The sequence below is a fragment of the Colius striatus genome, chromosome 3 (assembly GCF_028858725.1).
Source record: "Colius striatus isolate bColStr4 chromosome 3, bColStr4.1.hap1, whole genome shotgun sequence".
Classification (NCBI taxonomy): Eukaryota; Metazoa; Chordata; class Aves; order Coliiformes; family Coliidae; genus Colius; species Colius striatus.
The window spans coordinates 43,627,647-43,645,737 of NC_084761.1; the positions used below are offsets into that span (position 1 = coordinate 43,627,647).

An 18,091-nucleotide genomic window follows, 5' to 3' on the forward strand; every position below is an offset into this window, starting at 1 on the left:
GTGGAGAGAACTGGTGAAGATGAGTTTTTTTTTCATTTCTTTAAAGACCCCGCATTGGTGGTAGAGACTCATTTTGATAATGAGCCCATATCAGGGGCAGAGACTCATTTTGCTAAAGCTGGCCTCGGACCAGGGGCAGCGATTCACTTCATTAAAGGCCCCGAGCCAGGGACGGTGACTATGGCCGTAGGAGGCTGTGTCCCGTGGGGGAGACCCAACCACTTCACTGCAGACCCTGAGCCAGGGGCAGTGATTTTCTTCTTTGAAACTATGGCCAGAAGAGGCCATGTCCCAAAGGAGGGACCCTTTATCATTATGGCCGGAGCAGGCCGTGTTCCGAGGAAGGGACCTAATATCCACAGCTGTAACTGTGGGGAGGAACCCATGGCAAAGCAGCTCATTAAACTTATGCCCAGAAGAGGCCTTGTCCCAAGAGAGGGACCCTATAACTGCAGAAACTGCAACCGTGGTGAAGAATCCACATCAGAGATATTCACCACGGACTGCGTCCCGTGTGAGGGACCCTGTACCGGCAGAAGCCGCAGCTGTTGGGAACAACCCACACCAGAGAAGTTTGTTAAGGACTGTGTCCTGGGGGAGGAACCCCGTGTTTGAGCGGGGGAAGAATGCCAGGAGTCGTCCTCATCTGAGAAGACAGAAGCGGCAGAGCCCATCTGTGAGAGACTGACCACATCCCCCACTCCCTGCCTCCCTGAGCTGTTGAGGGGGATGGACGTAGAGATATCTGGAGCAGTGAGCTGGGCCTGGGAAGAAAGGAGGGATGGGGGAGGGAGATCTTGAAGTGCTGGTTGTAATTTTCTCATCATCCTACTTCCTTTTTGCTTTTATTCCATTCTGTTTCTTGTAGAATAAACTTTCCTACTTTCCTTTCTAAGTCGAGTACTGGAGTCTCTTTTGCCCAGAACCATAATTGGCAGTGATCCCTCCCTGCCCTTGTCTTAATCCACAACAACTTTGCTTATCTTTTTACTCCCATTTTGCTGGGGCCTCTGCCATCCTAACGAGGGTGGGGGTGAATGGGGGCACGGAATGAGAGACTGTCGTGGTGCTGCTGTGCTAGCTGGGCCAAACCATGACAGCAATACTGTGTATACATCTTGATTAATACAACTGCATTTCCTTTTCTTCTGATATTCCAAACTGTAAATACGGTTGGCCAAAACTTCAAAGCTCAAAGCTTCATTTTATCAATCTTCAATTAAAATCCAACACAATTTCTCTAGAAACAAAGTGACAAAATAATTCCCATGATGGGGTGGAACTCCTTGCTGGCAAACAGCTGACCAAAGAAAAACTCCTATGTAGACTATTAAAAAAAACCCACAACAATGTTTCTTGCTCCCAGTCATTATGTGAGCATTACAGGGGGCCAAGTGTGCCTGTTAGAAGTCACTTGCATACTTAAGTGGGCTGCCTGTCTTTTTTGATTTAATGTACTACCATCTTCCCACTATTGTCTCTCAGACCGCAGAATGAACAGAACCAATCTATGTCAATGCCGTTAAAGCAACAGTAGAATTCTGAAAAGAATGTAATTGCAAATAACGCTTAGAAATACTTTAAAGCCACATAAAACAATGTTATGCAAAGCTCAGTTAACCAAGCATGCCCGAGACATAACAGAACAGTCAGCAGTGGGAAGCCCTCAGCTCACCATTCCATAGCAGTGTGCCAAATCTCTTTCCATGCTTGAGAGGGCATCGTGGGAGAGCTTTTGCTAACTAAATCCAGACCTTGCTTATGTCACTGCTTGTGATGGTTAGAATTTCTGTTTCTGTAAGGCCAGGGAGCATGTGTTGCACAGACAGCTTGCAGGGCACCATGCTGTACAGCCTTGTCATTCAAGTTGAGCCTGAATAAATAACTTCAATTGTTACATTGTATTAATTCTGTCAGATTGCCTGAGAGATATCTAATTATTTTTCTTGATTCAAATAGGTCACCTACTTTGCATAAGGATTTTAAGCATTTCATCTGAATGTCAATATGTGCTTTAAAACCAACACCTTAATATCTTTGAAAGGATGTATTTCTGATATTAGCAAGAGTAAACATTCATTCATAAGGAGGGCCTTTTTATTTCCTGTTTAAACTGTCACACAGATTGTAAACAGGCTAATACTTTTACAGTAAATTTGACTCGTGTTAGACTTCCACCACAAGATAAGCACTTAAGTGCTAAAGCATTCCTTTTCGTACCTAATATAAATGGACTAATATTTATACAGCAAATATTACTCTGGTTAATATGGCACTGTTTCCACCTTAGAATTAGCACTTGAGTGCTAAAGCGGTTTCTTCCTGGAAGTAAGAATCTGAGAACTTCTGGTAGTTCACAGTAAGAGACATTTCCTAGCATGCAACACAAGATTAGCTGTTTGTTGGAGAAACCCTTGTGGAGACTGAAATAAAATTATCTTTGCCTTCCAAGTCACTCATGAATACATTACCACCACTGCCCACTCTGATGCTTCTTAAGGGATTCATCATCTTCAAGCTAAAGCTATGCTGCAAAGTCTTGTCCTTCTTCCAAGGCAGGGGAAAGAGTGCTCTGATTTGGCTATGCCTTTAGCTTGCCTGTGGCACAGAAGAACGGGACAGCTGCTTCAAGCCCCCTCCTCAGCATTTCCTGAGGGGCACAGCAGCCTCTCCTCCACCTTTGTGTGGTACTGGAGAAGGTGGGGAGCCTCGGGGTTACTGGTGCCAGCTGTGAGGGATCCTGGAAACTAGAGCAGGCAAACGGCCTCTTTTTGCTGCGGTTTTTATTTCCAAAGGGATGCGAGTGACTGCGCAATCCAAGCATCACACGCAGGAGGCGATGCCTCCATGCCGCCACCCCAGTGTCGCTTTACCCGTGCAGACCGAGCAGGAATCAAGCGGGCTGCGCGACCCAGGACCTCGCCGGGCCCGCGGGCAGCACCAAGCCCCACCGCCCGCCAGGAACAGCAGAGAGCGGAACGGTGCTGCCGTGGCGGAAGTGGCGCCTCCCGCAGCCACCGCCCACCCTGGCTCGGCGTCACGGCGCGGCGCACGCGCGGCGCTGGGCCCCCGGCCCACGCTTCCCCCCCTGCTGCTGCCCGCTTTCCCTCCCTCTCTCCCTCCCTCCCTCCCTTCAGCTGGGGCTACGGCTCCTCCCTGCACCACCTTTACCCGAGTCGTGGGCAGGGCCGCGCATACGGCGCAGCTTCCCGGCTTCGTCCGCGTCAAGCATCACTTGGGAAAGCGCCTTCTCCTCCTTTACCTCCTCTTGCTGTCTCCGCGACCATGGAGCTGCCCGAGAGTCAGTGCAAGAAAGTCAAGCTGAGCAACAGGGTGGCGAGCTGGGTGAGTGCAGCGCCGGTGGGCAGGTGGGCGTGTGGGTATGCGGAAAGGGGGCGGAGGGGAGGGGAAAGGAAAGGAAAAAAAAGGAAGGAAGAAAGAAAGAAGCCGTCGAGCACCGTGGTGATGTGGCAGTGGGCGGCAGTGGGAGCCGGGACGGGGAGGGATGGAGGGCGCGAGCGGGCGCAGCTGCTGGGCGCCGCGAGCCGAGACCGTTAGCGGAACGGCCGCGCGGGCTCCCTCAGGGGAGAGTCGCCACGGAGCCTGGCAGGGCCGAAGGCGCCCTGTGCCGCTTTTCCGGTCTCTGCCCTCGAGAAGATGGGGATTGCCTGTGGGGAAGGTCAGGAAGCCCCTTCAGAGAGGACTGGGGGGGTCTCATCCCTGCCCCATCCGTCGGAGCCCTCAGCTTCCAGCGTTTTGGAAGAAGGAAGAATTAAGAATGCGGTGTACAATGTGACCATTCATAAACCTGGGTTGGCTAAAGACTGAGGTTCTTTGTATGGTGGGTGTTCTGTGGAAAACTGTCGAGACAGGGTTTAAAAAAAATCTAACCAAAGCTTTCATTCTTGTTCATAAAGATGGGGAAAGACCAAAATGTGGCTGTTCAGAAGATACATTGCAGGCCTTTGAGAACGTTTCATACCTTTAATGATGCAAGATAACTGAAAAAGAAAAAGCATGATTTCTTTCAAACCATCTTGACCCGAAACAGATGAGGGATAAGATCTGGAAAACATTTTTAGAAAAGCAACAATGTAAAACTGTCTTTGAAGTCTTGCTCTGAGGGCACAAAAATAAAGTAATACAGGGCACAAATTTCTTGTTCGAATGAGAAATCTGTTAAAGGAAAGCCTTATAGTTGCCTGAAAAACAGGGAAGTTGGTATTGTACCAAAAAAGTCTCAATGAGTGTTGGGCCTCTCTCAGCCTGTTCCACTGTGTACAGGTTCAAACTTGTTTACATAAGAAAGTTATTGGTAAGTTACATTCCTTCAATTTCTATGAGGAAAAGACAAAATCAGATGTTATGAAGACTATGAAATAAATAATTTCTGAGTGGGGTTAACAAAGTGTATTCAAAAGATATCATTTAATTTGTCAGAAGCCATGCCAAGATGAATTTGTCCAAACTGGGAAATCATATATAAAAAAAGTTAACTGACATTAACCGTTGATTGAGTTCAGTTGACATTAGCAACCCCTTCTGTGTTATATGGCAAGCAGAGGAAGTCTTCTGTTTCTCCTTTTTGCTTTAGAAGACCTCGGCTGAAATGTTCCGTATATCCCATAAGCTTTACCAGAAAGAAAAATGCTGCTGATTCACATACTCTACAAGGAAATGTTCTGGCATTTCTGACTGTGTCTGTTCAGATGAGAGCAAAGTCAAAGGGACCTATTATATCCTGATGAAGTTGGTAGTCTCTAGGAGAGCTGGCAGAATCTTGTCTTGCAAAATTTCTCTGAGCATCCAGCACTATTCAAAATACACCTCTGGCTGTGGAGATCTTCTCACCAAGCCCACCTCTGAGCACAGCAAACATTTTCAGTGAGATCCCTTCCAACCCTTAAGATTCTGTGATAACCACAAATAACTGCCCTTACACTAGCTTGATAGGGAAATGTTCTTTAGTGTTGCTCAAATTCTGAACGTGACTGAGATATTGCATCATTTTGCATGTAACTCCTAATGAGGACTTAATTCCAATTCTTGTGTCTGAGCTCATATTCGCAGAGGCTTTGCAGGCTTCATTTTTGTCCACTCACTGTGATGCCAGCTAATGATATTGCTCTAGCACTGGTGAATAATCTGCCTCTGCTTTTTATTGTGCTCTTACTGCAGCAGGTGTCAAGCAAGTGAAGAGATACTCTTTATAGTACTATTGTCACAGATGTAGAATCACAGAATGGTAGGGGTTGGAAGGGACCTTTAGAGATCATCTAGTCCAACCCCTCTGCCAAAGCAGGTCAACCTAGATTAGGTCACACAGCAACACGTGCAGGTGGGTTTTCAAAACCTCCAGAGAAGGAGACTCCACAACCCCTCTGGGCAGCCTGTTCCAGTGCTCTGTCCCCCTCACAGTAAACAGAAGATTGTCTGCTTTCTGCTGCAGTGATTTTTGAAGTTGTGCTGGCATTAGAACATCTGGCAAATACAGGCTGTCTAAGTGGCAGGAGAGAGTGCATTTGTCAGATTGGGTGGTGCTATTGTGCAAAGGTGTTTAGATGCCTTATTGTATGAGTGTTGCTGTGTCTGCTTTCTGTAGGGCAGACGTCAGAGTAAAAGTAAGAATTTGTGTTGTAAATGGGAGGAAACTTAATGCTTCAGGCCACATCAGAGTATGGATTGGTAATTGTTATTTTTATAATAACCTTAAAACATTATTCAGGTGTCATTTCTGGCTTTGCATTTCTTTCCTAAGCACATTCCTGGCAGCTATTTGGTGAACAGATCCTGAAACCTCATTTAAATATGCGAACTAGCAGACTCTCCAGTGAAGTCCTGTTGTTGTAGTATTCATGGTAGTAGAATTTTTATGTTGGAACTCTGTTCTTCTTACTTAGATCTGTATGTAGACAAAAAAAAACAGGCAATGTTCAGTCTGCTTGAGTTGCTCTTCAGCTATTGAGAATAGTTCTGAGAGAAAAAGAAACTTACCATTTGCTTATCAGTGCTGAAGAAGAAATATAATAAAAATGTGTTATTATCATGGTATCCTTGGCTTATGAGAAGCACACAGTAAACAAGGCATTAAAGGTAAGACCACATTTCAGAGGTGATGCTGGATGTGTTGCTATTGTTAGCTTATGGGCGTTTTAGCTTGGGGAATTAATGTGGTCATCTTAGAGCAGAAGAATATAGCATTAGTCACAGCTTCTTGAGTATGGTTTTTACAGAGACCATGCCTGTTCTTTACACAGTTCTTTCCTGATGCTTTGAACCTCAAAGCTGTCTCAAGTTGCCTCTATGGCTTCAGGAGCTTGTCATTGAAAGCTTTGCTTCCTGTCCCAGAGGTCTTGCTTTGTGAAAAATTAAAATTTTATCTAAAGTGACTGTAGAATCATAGAATGGTAGGGTTGGAAGGGACCTTTAGAGATCATCTAGTCCAACCCCCACTGTTGCTCTGAAGTAATGAAGAATAAATTCAGTTTGAAGAATAAATTCAGTTTGTGCCAATGTAGTGATCTGTCTGTTAACTGTGAAACAATTACGCAGCAATCTTTTTCTTTTGATCTTGGTGTTGCAGCCAGGGTTTGGTTGCCTTCATCTGGATACCTGAGTTCTTACATCAAAGGTGTTTGGTACTGATAGATTTGGCTTTGGCAAAAAAAAAAAAAGTTGCAACCAGGCAAAACTTCAAGAATAAAGTAAAAAAAAAAGAGCTAGGTCTATCTTGGCAAATCTTTACATGGAGAAACTGACAGAGTTAGTAAATGGCTTGTTGTTTCCCATCTTCTTTCTTCTGTTCTCATAGTTCTTAGATGTCTGTATTCATTTCCCTGATCAACTACCTGCAAATCGAAAAAGTTACTTTTATGCAAAAAAAAAATTAAATTACAGAGTTGTCTTTCCTTACTCTGTTATCATTACAGCTTTACATTGTACATCTATGAGAGGCTTGTTACTTTAATACTCCATTTTTTTTTATCTTCAGTACAAAGATAGTAGCCTATTATGACACTTCAGGATATGTCAGCGTTCTCAGCTGATATCACTGTTACAATGAAACAGTGCAGTGAGATGGTATTTCTGTTTAACATGTTGGATAGGAGGGAAGATATCTAACTGCTATGTTTATATAACTAGTGTGGAAGCCCTTAATGTGTAACACAGTGGAAGAAGTATTTCTGTGAGCAAATCAGAGAGGAAATTTCAAAGAGCCGTAAAAAAAGCAGATAAACAGCCCTTTGAGATTAATGCTTTTTTATTCATTATCCTCTTTTAGAATAACCTAGTGTGTCCCTTCAGTAGCAGCTATTATAGTGAAAGTAATTAGGCTAAGAATTTTAAAATAGCTTTTTAAAGAGTACTTAGTCATCATGTTGTATTTTTCTATTTCTCATTTTTTTATGTTTCATTTCTTTTAATATTGTTAATAGAGATTTCCAAAGTGAGCAATACTTTGATACACTGTAAACAGAGATTACTTCTTTATTTCTGCTGTCATTTTGCATGGCCATTTAATTTCATCAGTTGATATTCATTAAAATTTATGTTCCGGAGTTTGAAGATTGTCTAAATAATTTAAGAGCACAACCAATGTGAGCCACTGATTTTTGCTGCTGAGTATTTTTCTGTGCCACATCCATATTTCTAGTAAGTTTATATGGAAAGATAGTAATAAAAAATGTGTACTGGTGAGGATCCAGTGTTCAGCATTTGTTGCTCAGTGGTGGTAGTGAATCATCTAGTAGTAAAGTGGACATGATTAGGAAATATTACTAGCAAGACAGAATGACTTGCTAAATTATTAACTCTTCAGAGCACCTCTCTTAAAAGCTGTTTTCTATTGGAAGATAAGGAGGATTTTGTTACTGCTTTGCATAGGAGTAGTCCTGAACTGTCTTTTGTGTGCTTGCACACATCAACTAAAGGTGGGGCTGCTAGGGAGGAGTTTTGAATGCATGCAGACTGTTTGGGCACTTAAACCTTTTAGTCTTAGGTGTGTGCCTACAGATGGATTATTGTCGCACCTCTGGGTTTGCAGGCTGCACTTATGTGCCTTGGACTTTGCCGGTCTCTTGCACTGATTTGTCATCTCTACTAGTTTATTACTTGATACTCCTGTGATTTTTCTCTTTTGAAGTTGTGTCTTTTCATCATTTTAAGGATCTCTTTTGCCTGATTCCTCTGGGTTTCATGTGTTTTATAAGCCTAGTGCCATACCCTTATCAGTTTCATTGCTGCCTTACTAGTTCTGGAAAACAAAGTGGTGTAATATACTGAATAGGGACTGGAAGAAGTCTCCTTGGATGAGACATTTAACCTCCAAAGTATTTGAGTCTGATAAGAGACTTACTGCCAGAAGGTAAAAGCAAAGCATGTGTGGTTTTATGTTTTAATGTAAAAGAGCTCACTGAGACAGTGGTTTATACTATAATAAGAAAGACTTTGATTTTCTTGACTTGTCTTCTGATTTTAAAATGTTAGATGTGCTGCATGGACTTTGTATGCAAAACAGCTTTGTTTTAGGAGATAAATTACTTGAAGATAATATGGTTGGCAAGTATAACTTCATTTTATATAGTTATAAACAATTTTCAGGTAGTGGTTTCTTATAGGTTGGTATTCATTCTTCATCTAATTTTAGATACTGGACTGTCACCACTGAATTACAGAGTAGTTGTATTTAAAAACTTGAACATCTGTTCCTACACCGAGTTTCTGTTTCTGTTAATAGTGAGCCCAGCTGTATATAGAAATGGGGACAAATCCATAACTTCTAGTCACATTGTGAACTTTTCAATTTTTCTACAGGACGAAGTAGCAGCAGTTGTTGAAGCTGCAAGTAGATATTTTTCTGTTAACCTACTTTGTGCTGCCTTTCCCTAAAACTATGAACAGCTTTCTGCTAATACCCTTCTTTCTTTCATATTAAATGCCATGTTTTTGTTTCCAGCTAGCACTTACACAATGAGGAAAGAAGATAGTGCAAATATCTTGCAATATGTTTGTAAGCAAGAGAAGTCAAAGCAGCACAACAATCCCTGACAGTCCCCTTATTATTTTTAAGCTTTCTGTTTGATTGTTCATACTCTGTCTGGTTATCTAAGGTCTTGATCTTTCATGAACAAAGTTCATGAAACTAGATACCAGTAAAGCTTAAGAGGGTGCTGAGGCTGATCTTGTTGTATGTGCCCTAGCCTTAAATCGGGAAATATTTGACAGCAGTGTCATCTTAAGATATTTGTACAGCAACTTATATGATGAATAAAGAGTATTAAGAAAGTCTGTAACCAGCTTTGTTTTGTTTAAAATTATACTACAAAAATCACATCTTTTAAAGTAAATCCTTTAATAAATTGCTTAGAAATAGTACTTTATTTAAATACTAAGAATGTACGATATCTGTCTCAATTCTGAGGACTAAAGGTATGGTTAAAGGCAGAGTGGTTTGGAGGTCTGCTATACTGAAAGTTGTACCAGATGTGAGTAGTTCACAATGAAAAGGCCTTTTAAGAGTCAATAATGAGGCAGTGTTTGGCTGTTTTAAGACAAACATTTAGCCCAGAGAGAGAATCCATTTGATCTTCTTAGATTTCAATGACTTGAATAAAAGTTAAGTCTAGAAGCTTTAGCAGTTTATTCTTATATTTGATGTTTTTCTTAAAGTAGTAGTTGACTGACCTGCTATCCCAAGTTTCACTGAAGGAACACAAGGAATGTGGTTTGCTATGTGTGGTTTTTTTAATTGGCTTTGTGTCCTTTGATCTGTTCTGCTTCTGATGGGTTGAACATTGTTTTTACTTCCATTGGTTTGTCTCCAAGTCTTTCTTTGTTCCTGTAAATTTGTTTTAGTATGCTTTGCCAGCTTACCCTTTCAGAAGTTAAAGACCTAATCAACTTCTTTTACAGGGAATGCAGAGGGCTACCAATGTTACCTACCAAGCTCATCATGTCAGCAGGAACAAGAGAGGCCAAGTGGTAGGAACAAGAAGTGGTTTTCGTGGATGCACAGTCTGGTTAACAGGTACTTTCTCCTCTGAAAAGCTACTTACCTGTAGCTCCTTTATTTTTTCATACTAAGTTGAATGTTTGTGGAATCATAAGACCTTGATGCAACTTTATTACTCTTCTTAGGTAGAGTAACTTTTTTTTTTTTCACTGAGTTGTTTTGATTGTAAAAAGATGGACTATGTAAATTCTGGAAGATAGCTTTGTTACATAACTAGAGGGGATTTGTCTTTGCTCTGTCTTTCAAAGTTTTGGAAGCTTTACCATACTTCCTTTGGCATTTTTTTCAGTTACAACTGAAAATAAAAAAAATAAATACAACAAAATATGTTATTTAATTAGTTTGTAGACCATTCAGAGCACTGTTGGATTGTGATGCAAAAGTTCTTCACAGAGTATTAGAGATCTACTGCACTAATTAAAACTTGTTTCCATTAGTGTTAATGAATGTGTGTGAAATGTAAAGAAGTAGTTGATAACAAATTGCTGAGAGTAATTCTGAACAGATTTGATACAGTAATATCCTGTCATTTTTTGTTGTTGTTGTTTAAGAATGTGGCCCTTTATTTTCTGTCATGTAGCTCCAACCCATGTCTCAGTGCTCAAATGATCTGGTAAGCTGCCTTTCTGTTTCTCATGGTAATTCATTAAATATCCTTTTGAAAAAGGTCATGATAAAAATGTTTTCTCAGTTATCTACATGGCAACATTTTCCAGTCGTCATTCTTTTTAAACAAACGTCATCGTGTTGCCCAATTTCCGTAGGTGGTGGTAGAATACAGAAAGCTGGGAAGGGTGTAAGATATTAAGAAGAATGTGTTGGGGAAGCTAGTTATTGAAGATATTTGAGCACTAATCTCAGGGAGTGAAATGGACTGTTAAGTGTTGAAATAAGCAATACTACCCATTCTAGAACTGTGCAAATGCAAGTTTTCAGAACGCTGCTGGGCTTCAGAATAAGAGCTGAAATGGGGGTGTATTCTTTTCAAGATTCTCTCACCTCATCAGCACTCGTGGGGTGGGAGTGGATGGAAAGTTAAGAGATTACTTTTCATTTTTAAACTAAATTTAATCTGAGTGCTAATTTTAATGAATGTCTTGTGCTTTCGAGTCAGAGCATCCTAGTAAAAAAACCAAACCCTGATGAATGTATGAAAAATACGGACAAGCATTATGTTCACGTGTAAAATAATAAGCAATTTTGAGAGTGTAAGTTATTTTAAAGTCTTGTCAGCTGAAAAACTCTTCTTAAAATTCATTATTCTGTTACCTTAAGTTTTGCATTTTATTACATGTGAGAAGATGATGTGTGAAAAGCTAGGGCATGGCATTTGAGTGAATAGCAAGATAGATATGGGGACAAAAATTGCAAGTCAAAGACTGCATCAGTGAGAAGTAAATGGTGAAGTTGCTGGAATATTAAACCTGAAGTGCCATGCGTATTATCTAGGATGAGGATGTACTTAATGCTGAAAAAAGAAGAGTGTTCTGTTTCCAGTCTTGCTTTTCTTATCTTGTCTTGCATAAGCTGTAGTGTTTGCATAACCCAACCTTGAGCCAATTCAGCTTGCTAAATCACCATCCAATGCAAGGCAGCCTTTTCACACACAAAAAAGGGATAAAAAGAAAAGAGAAAAAAGACTAGCAAACTGAGCTGGCTAATGGGCATCAGAGGTGGTGCAATAATAAGGGCGGTATAGTGTGAGTGGAGAAAAGGGAAGGCAAGAGCACAACCTCCCTTTTAGAAGCTGGTTCTAGCCTAAGTCACATTCAGCAACTTAAAGCATTTAGTAGACCTTTTAGTGCCAATAAGACTTCTCAATGGTTTAAAAGTTTGTTGACGATTCTGAACTGGGACAAAGTTTAATATTGAAGTCGTCTTTGCCTGTTGCTAACACATTCCTGTTAGTGGAATATCACTGCTGTGTGAGAGTCTTGAGTGAGTTTTGTCTGTCTGTGGTGTCTAACTCATTGCTGTTACTCTACAGGGAGTAAGAACAGCGTGGTTTTGGCCTGATCTCATTTCTTTTGATTAGTGAAGTTATTTTCATCTCAGGATCTTCCTCTTGTGATGTAAATGTAACATCTTAACTCTGTGTTGAGTTTCTGAATTTAGTTTGCTCATGTAGTATCAACTGCCAGTGGTAGCACTGAGAATGTGCACCATCTCTTTACACTGCAGTGGTTCTCAAGGCCAAACTATTTTATCTCCTAATTGCACACTTGATTTTGTTTCTCACTCTCCTTATTCTGATGTCTGTGAAAAAGGCACTTGGCTTACCTAGCAGGTTAGCAACTCCAAAAGGCATTGCTGCTGACTGCTGTCACATTGAGTTTTTCATACTATTAGTGATACATGCACTACAATTTCTTCTAACTTGTTTCTATGCTTATAATAGGTGTATTATTATTATTATTGAATATTTTAGGTCTGTCTGGAGCTGGAAAGACTACAGTGAGCATGGCACTGGAGGAGTATTTGGTATGCCATGGAATTCCATGCTACACGTTGGATGGTGACAATATTCGCCAAGGCCTTAATAAAAATCTGGGTTTCACACCAGAAGATAGAGAAGAAAATGTCCGTCGTATTGCTGAAGTTGCTAAACTGTTTGCAGATGCTGGTTTGGTGTGCATTACTAGTTTCATCTCTCCTTATACTCAGGTAAATAGGGAAACCCACTAAAATGTAAAACAATGCAAAATGTCAGTCAGAATTGTAGGTATAGGAATCCCTTGCTGAACTTAGCCAGAATCAAATGCTTGCTTGGGTTTTTTTGTGACATTTGTGCTTTCTAGAGATGTTTACTCATGTTTCAGAAACATTATTCTTGAATATAAAAAAAAAAGTGTGCATTAGTCCTATAACTAGAACTGTCTTCCAGTCTCTTAGGCAGATATATTAGGAGCAAAACTAAATGATACTCCAAAAAAGAGTCCTAAAATTATGATGTCTGGTTTGATCCGTGTAGATTTCAATATTTTATTAATATGAAGACTAGCTATAAACTTAACTTGAAGACTAAGTGAAATTGTTTTTAAAATCAACTTTTCCTCAGAGAATAAATGGTGTATTTTAGCAAGCAGACCAAGGGAAAAATGTTTAATTGCCCATAGTTCTTTTTACTGTATTTCATGCTATGTATATATCATGACATTAGACGACAGTGAAAATTAACCAAAATCCGTATTTTCATTGTTTTATGAAGACCATTTTCATCTGTGTTTAAAAACGAATGGGAGAGACAAAAGGAAGGTGTGAACACCAGGTATCTCGAAGAATGACTTAAGGGCTGTAGCTAAGATGTTTCACAGTATGAGAAGATGTTACTTCGTCAGTTACAGTGGTACACACAGTTCTTATGATAATAATTTGGGGAACTCAAAGTCTTGCAGTAAAAGAAAAGACTTCAGATATAAGGAAGAATAACCCTGTTTAGTAAGAGATGATTTTAGTGGATTTTTTAAAAGTTTTTTTATCCTCTAAATGAAATTAATCAGTGATTTCAATGCTTGACAAGCCATACAAATAATATTTGTATTAAACAATATTAAAAAAACAAGTCTTGTTAAATTAATGACATCTGTTGCATTGGAAGGAAGAGTGATTATATCAGAAGCAGCAGGTAATACTTCCTCTGACTTTAGTGAGTTAGGCAGGTAGCTGAACTGTGCCTGAACTGATGTAGCTTGCAGGGCATCATTTGATCAAATTGTGTTTCTTTTCTCAAACTTTGAGAAGTGGTTTACACTTTATTATGAACTTGTTTAAAATAAACTTTGAAAGCAGAAAGACAATAATAATATGTGGGTGCAATCTTTTAAGGATTTCTTCTGTTTTCTTTCAGGATCGTAATAATGCCAGACAAATCCATGAAGGGGCAAGTTTGCCTTTCTTTGAAGTATTTGTGGATGCTCCATTGCATGTCTGTGAGCAGAGAGATGTTAAAGGACTCTATAAGAAAGCCAGGGCTGGAGAAATTAAAGGTGAACCTAGATGCAGTCACACTTTTCTGCATAAACAAAATGTTGGTGTAATTTGATTCCACATAAGTGGATGTGCTCCTTTCTGATTGTAGCATCCTTAAAAGCAGCATGGTATGGGGTCAGGACTGAGCTGGAAATTGACTTACAGCTCATGCAACTGACTAGTTAACTGCATAGGACAGTAAAAGGAAAAAAGTGGCTGTTCTCACTTCAGAAAACCTTGGGCATAATTTCTATTCCAAGCTCCTATGGCTGAAGATAAAGCTATCTCCTTGATGTGCCCATTGACTAACTTAAAAAAGAGCATGATTCTCTCTAAAGTCTATAAAGAATTGCATTACTAAGAGTTACTAATTACTACCAAAAACTGAAGCAGGGTCACCATCTTTCTTTAAAGAGCATTAAGAACATTTCTGAAGAAAATGGGATGGAATGGGAGAGTTCTGTGCAAGTACTCATGAAAATGATTTCCTGTCCCCAGCCTCAGCTAAAGACTTAAGTACAGCCTGCAACAAAAAAACCCCCTTAAATATGTGATCATTCACTTCAAGTATTATTCCAAGTGCTTCTTTGTTCTGTGTTATAGTTTGTACAGGCTGACAGTAGCATTTTTTTACCTGTTTAAGAGACAAAGCAATTTTTAAAATAATCACTTTCTGGGGCCAAGTTTGCAGATGCTGCAATGATGAAGTCATCATTAATCAAAGGTGATACATAATTCAAGAAATGTAGGACATTCCACATGAGTGTCTTCTTGATACTTCTGGCACTGCCAAATACATCATATGAAGATCAGGAATAAATACAACTGAACTAAGGTTTGCTCAGAATCAAAGCAAGATGCCTTGAGATGGCATGATACAAAGATACTGTTCTGTACACAATTCTTATTTGTGCTGTTGAACTTCCTTAATTTATTAATTTTACAAGCTCCACAAATGAACTGTGTTACTTGGAAAGTGATAGGAGGTACACACTGCATGAGTAAGCTAGAAGTCGGTCTAGCAGTGGCTTAAGCTTATTACCAATCTGATATATAAAGAATAAAAATTAAGTGAACCAGCCTGTTCACAAGAAATTTCAGCAACTGTTATCTTCTTCTCTGGCAATGATACACTCTTTGTTCCCTATTCCCACTCCTCGAGTAATGAGATACTTGTAGATTTTTTTTAACAGATATTGGCCTTCTTTTATCCCATGGGGTATTGTGGCAATTAGTCTTTTTCTTAGATGAGGAATTAAGCTACTAATTTTCAGAGCGTTTAAGTCTGAAGTGAAAAACTCAAATTTTCATATTTGCAGTTGGAGAGAGTGCAGATATTCAGCTACTGTAGCCCATCTGATATTTCTGCTCAGATCTGACCGTGCTTTTGTGCTTGATTTTTCCTTCTTGTTTATGCATGGTTAGCCAGAATGACCTCCATTTCAAAGCAGGTTGCTCACTAAGTAGGCCAGAACAAGTGTCACTTATAGATTGTACAGTCTGTGATAATAGTTTTTAAACTGTAATAAACACACCCATCTACCTTACCCATCTTAAGAAAGCTGTTACTGTGTATATTAGCTAAAGGTAACAGATGTTGGAGTTCTGTACTCTTCAGAGTACTACTTGGTGGCATCAGTGTAAATGTACATATATACTAGTCATTTCACATTGGGATTTGTATTTAAAGAAAAAGCAACCCAACCGCAAGAGCTAATAATGAAAGATGGCACACTGTGGGTGGTGGTGTGCACTGTTCTTCTGCCAGTGCTGTCTTTTCTTTATTCACGGTATAGATCAAGTAACTTCACCCAACAGAAATGTGCCATGTATATGCTGCAGAATGCTGAAGTTTGATGCAGTCATGTAGTAGCACTAGCAGATGGTCTGATAAAGAAAAAAACTATTGATTTTCCCCAAGTAATCCTATATTAAGGAAGCTAAAACTCTTCTCTTGCCTTTTGATTTATATGTAGAAAACTGTCTGTGAACGATATTAAATGGAGGCATCTTTTAGAAAAAGTCGCTTCATGTTTTTGTTATGTGATCTTTGCATATTTGTAGGTTTCACTGGGATTGACTCTGAGTATGAAAAACCGGAAGCCCCAGAGCTTGTGCTGAAAACTGATTCCTGTGATGTGAATGATTGTATACAACAAGTTGTGGAACTTCTTCAAGAGAGGGTGAGCAGAAATGCAGATATGGCTCAGTAACTCCTTTCAATGTATTTGTGCTTATAAACTGAATGTATATACTGAGAAAAGCAAAGAAGATTTTAAAGACTTAGACTTACACATCTTTAAATTCTAGCTTTTAAACTTGTCTTATTATGTGTTTCCTTTTCAAATCTAAATGTTGTAACAACATTGATCTCAAAGTGAAATAAAATTTTGAGAAGTGGAAAATAAATTTATGTTATCATAACTAATAACTGGAAGGGAAAGAAGGCTGTCTTAGTTGTTACAGAACCAATGATGGTTGCCTACTTTGAAATATGTTGCCAGCATTTTAAGAGTCTGAAATTCTGTGCTTTGTCTCACTGTAGTGTACAAATTATTATACATACTGCAGATATGAAGAGACAAGAATGCACTTACACAGTAATTTGAGTTAGCTTAAATAGGGACTGCTGTGGTTGTGTCTGGTTTCCCTGGTTTCCACTCTGTTTCTTGCATTGGTAAAAGTCATCCTCCAATTGTGTAAATACCGGTCCAGGAAACTGATCTTCTTGACACTACTGAGTTAATAGTTCATAGCTTCTGAAAAGGTATATCTCCTTCCTTGTTCATGCTGGCAATCTACACCATCCCTTCTGAAGCTTCCAGGCCTCTTCTTGTTATATGATAGATGGATTCAACTCATTACCTAATCTAAAAAAGCCCTAAACCAATTAAAAAAGCCTCAACACATCACCCACAGAAACCAAAACAGACAAAAAAGCCTCCCAAACTCAAAACTCACTAAAAGTGAAGATGGTCATGAAATGACTTTGTTCTTTTGAAACCATATCCCCAGAATTTGCTAAATTTCATGTTGAAGAAATGTCTCTCCTTATGTTCTTATCTATAGTCAGTGGGCAGTGGAATGACATTTCAGACAATTACTTACATTTAGATATTCTAGCAGACAGTTACTCATGAATTCTTATGAGGTGGATGTTCTGGAAATCTAGTATATAGGCAGCAGCTTGAGTAAAGCTCCACCAAGTGTTGAAGTTGGTACAAGCAAAATAGCTCATCATGTAGCTAGCATGAGATTAGTTTTAACTCTCTATGCCAGTACAGCTCTGGAGAGATTTATTTTCTTGTGTCTAAATTTTAAAAAAACTCTGTTAATACAGCACTGCTTACTCAAGGTTGCCCAGGAGATAAGTCAGGACAGCAAACCACAGCAGAATTCTAGATTTTTACCCTAATTCTCATCCGAGGTTGTTGTTTTTTTGAATGAAAAATGAGAAGCTGTGTAGGAGTTCTACCTATGGAAGGTGCCAGTTCCTGAGTGTGGGAGGCCCTGCACCTCCTGCTCATAAAAACAGTTTAGTATGGTTTTTTAGTTGTAAAAACCAATGTCATGTGTGCTAAGACAGAAATCTACAAAGCCTTGCATTAGTACACTTGATATACTGTGCCAAATGCTGACTTCTGGCCCAGGCAGCTTTGCTCTGTCCTTTGCTTAAGGCACACTTTAGCGCTTTTTTCTTTTTCTTGTAGTGTAAACAGCAGCATCATGAATACCAAGATATCTCAGTAGTTGCTTACTTTACTGAAGATGAAACTGAAGCATGACTGAGCAGACATGTCTTGTTTTTAGGCCATGTTAATACAGTGATATTGTGAGAATATAATTTTTGTAGTTTTCCCTTAGTTGGAGCAAAGTGTAACTGTTATTCTTTAATAATCCACTGTGATTAGTAAAGAAAAAGAACATAGGCCATCAGCATTAAAAATAATTTGGGATATTTGTTTTGTTTCACTAGCTGTGAGAACTTTGGGAAGAAGTCCACTCAAAGTTTTGGTAATTCTTGAATTTCAAAGACTGGATTTTTTTTATACTAGTTCAGACAATAATGACAGTAAAGGGAACGCAACTAGAACTGTATAAAAGTATGTT

The 18,091-nt window shown here is 39.5% G+C and overlaps 1 protein-coding gene across 1 annotated transcript in view; it reads left to right on the forward strand.

The window, feature by feature from the left end:
• Positions 1-3,039: 3,039 nt before the first annotated feature.
• The window catches only part of PAPSS1 (3'-phosphoadenosine 5'-phosphosulfate synthase 1), a 45,070-nt gene continuing 30,018 nt past the window's right edge, over positions 3,040-18,091 (forward strand). Inside the window, exons 1-5 of the mRNA XM_061993546.1 lie at positions 3,040-3,345; positions 9,913-10,027; positions 12,441-12,676; positions 13,860-13,998; positions 16,046-16,164. Of these exons, the coding sequence (XP_061849530.1) occupies positions 3,286-3,345; positions 9,913-10,027; positions 12,441-12,676; positions 13,860-13,998; positions 16,046-16,164 (669 nt within the window). The 5' untranslated portion in view covers positions 3,040-3,285. The remainder of the gene's footprint in view (positions 3,346-9,912; positions 10,028-12,440; positions 12,677-13,859; positions 13,999-16,045; positions 16,165-18,091) is intronic.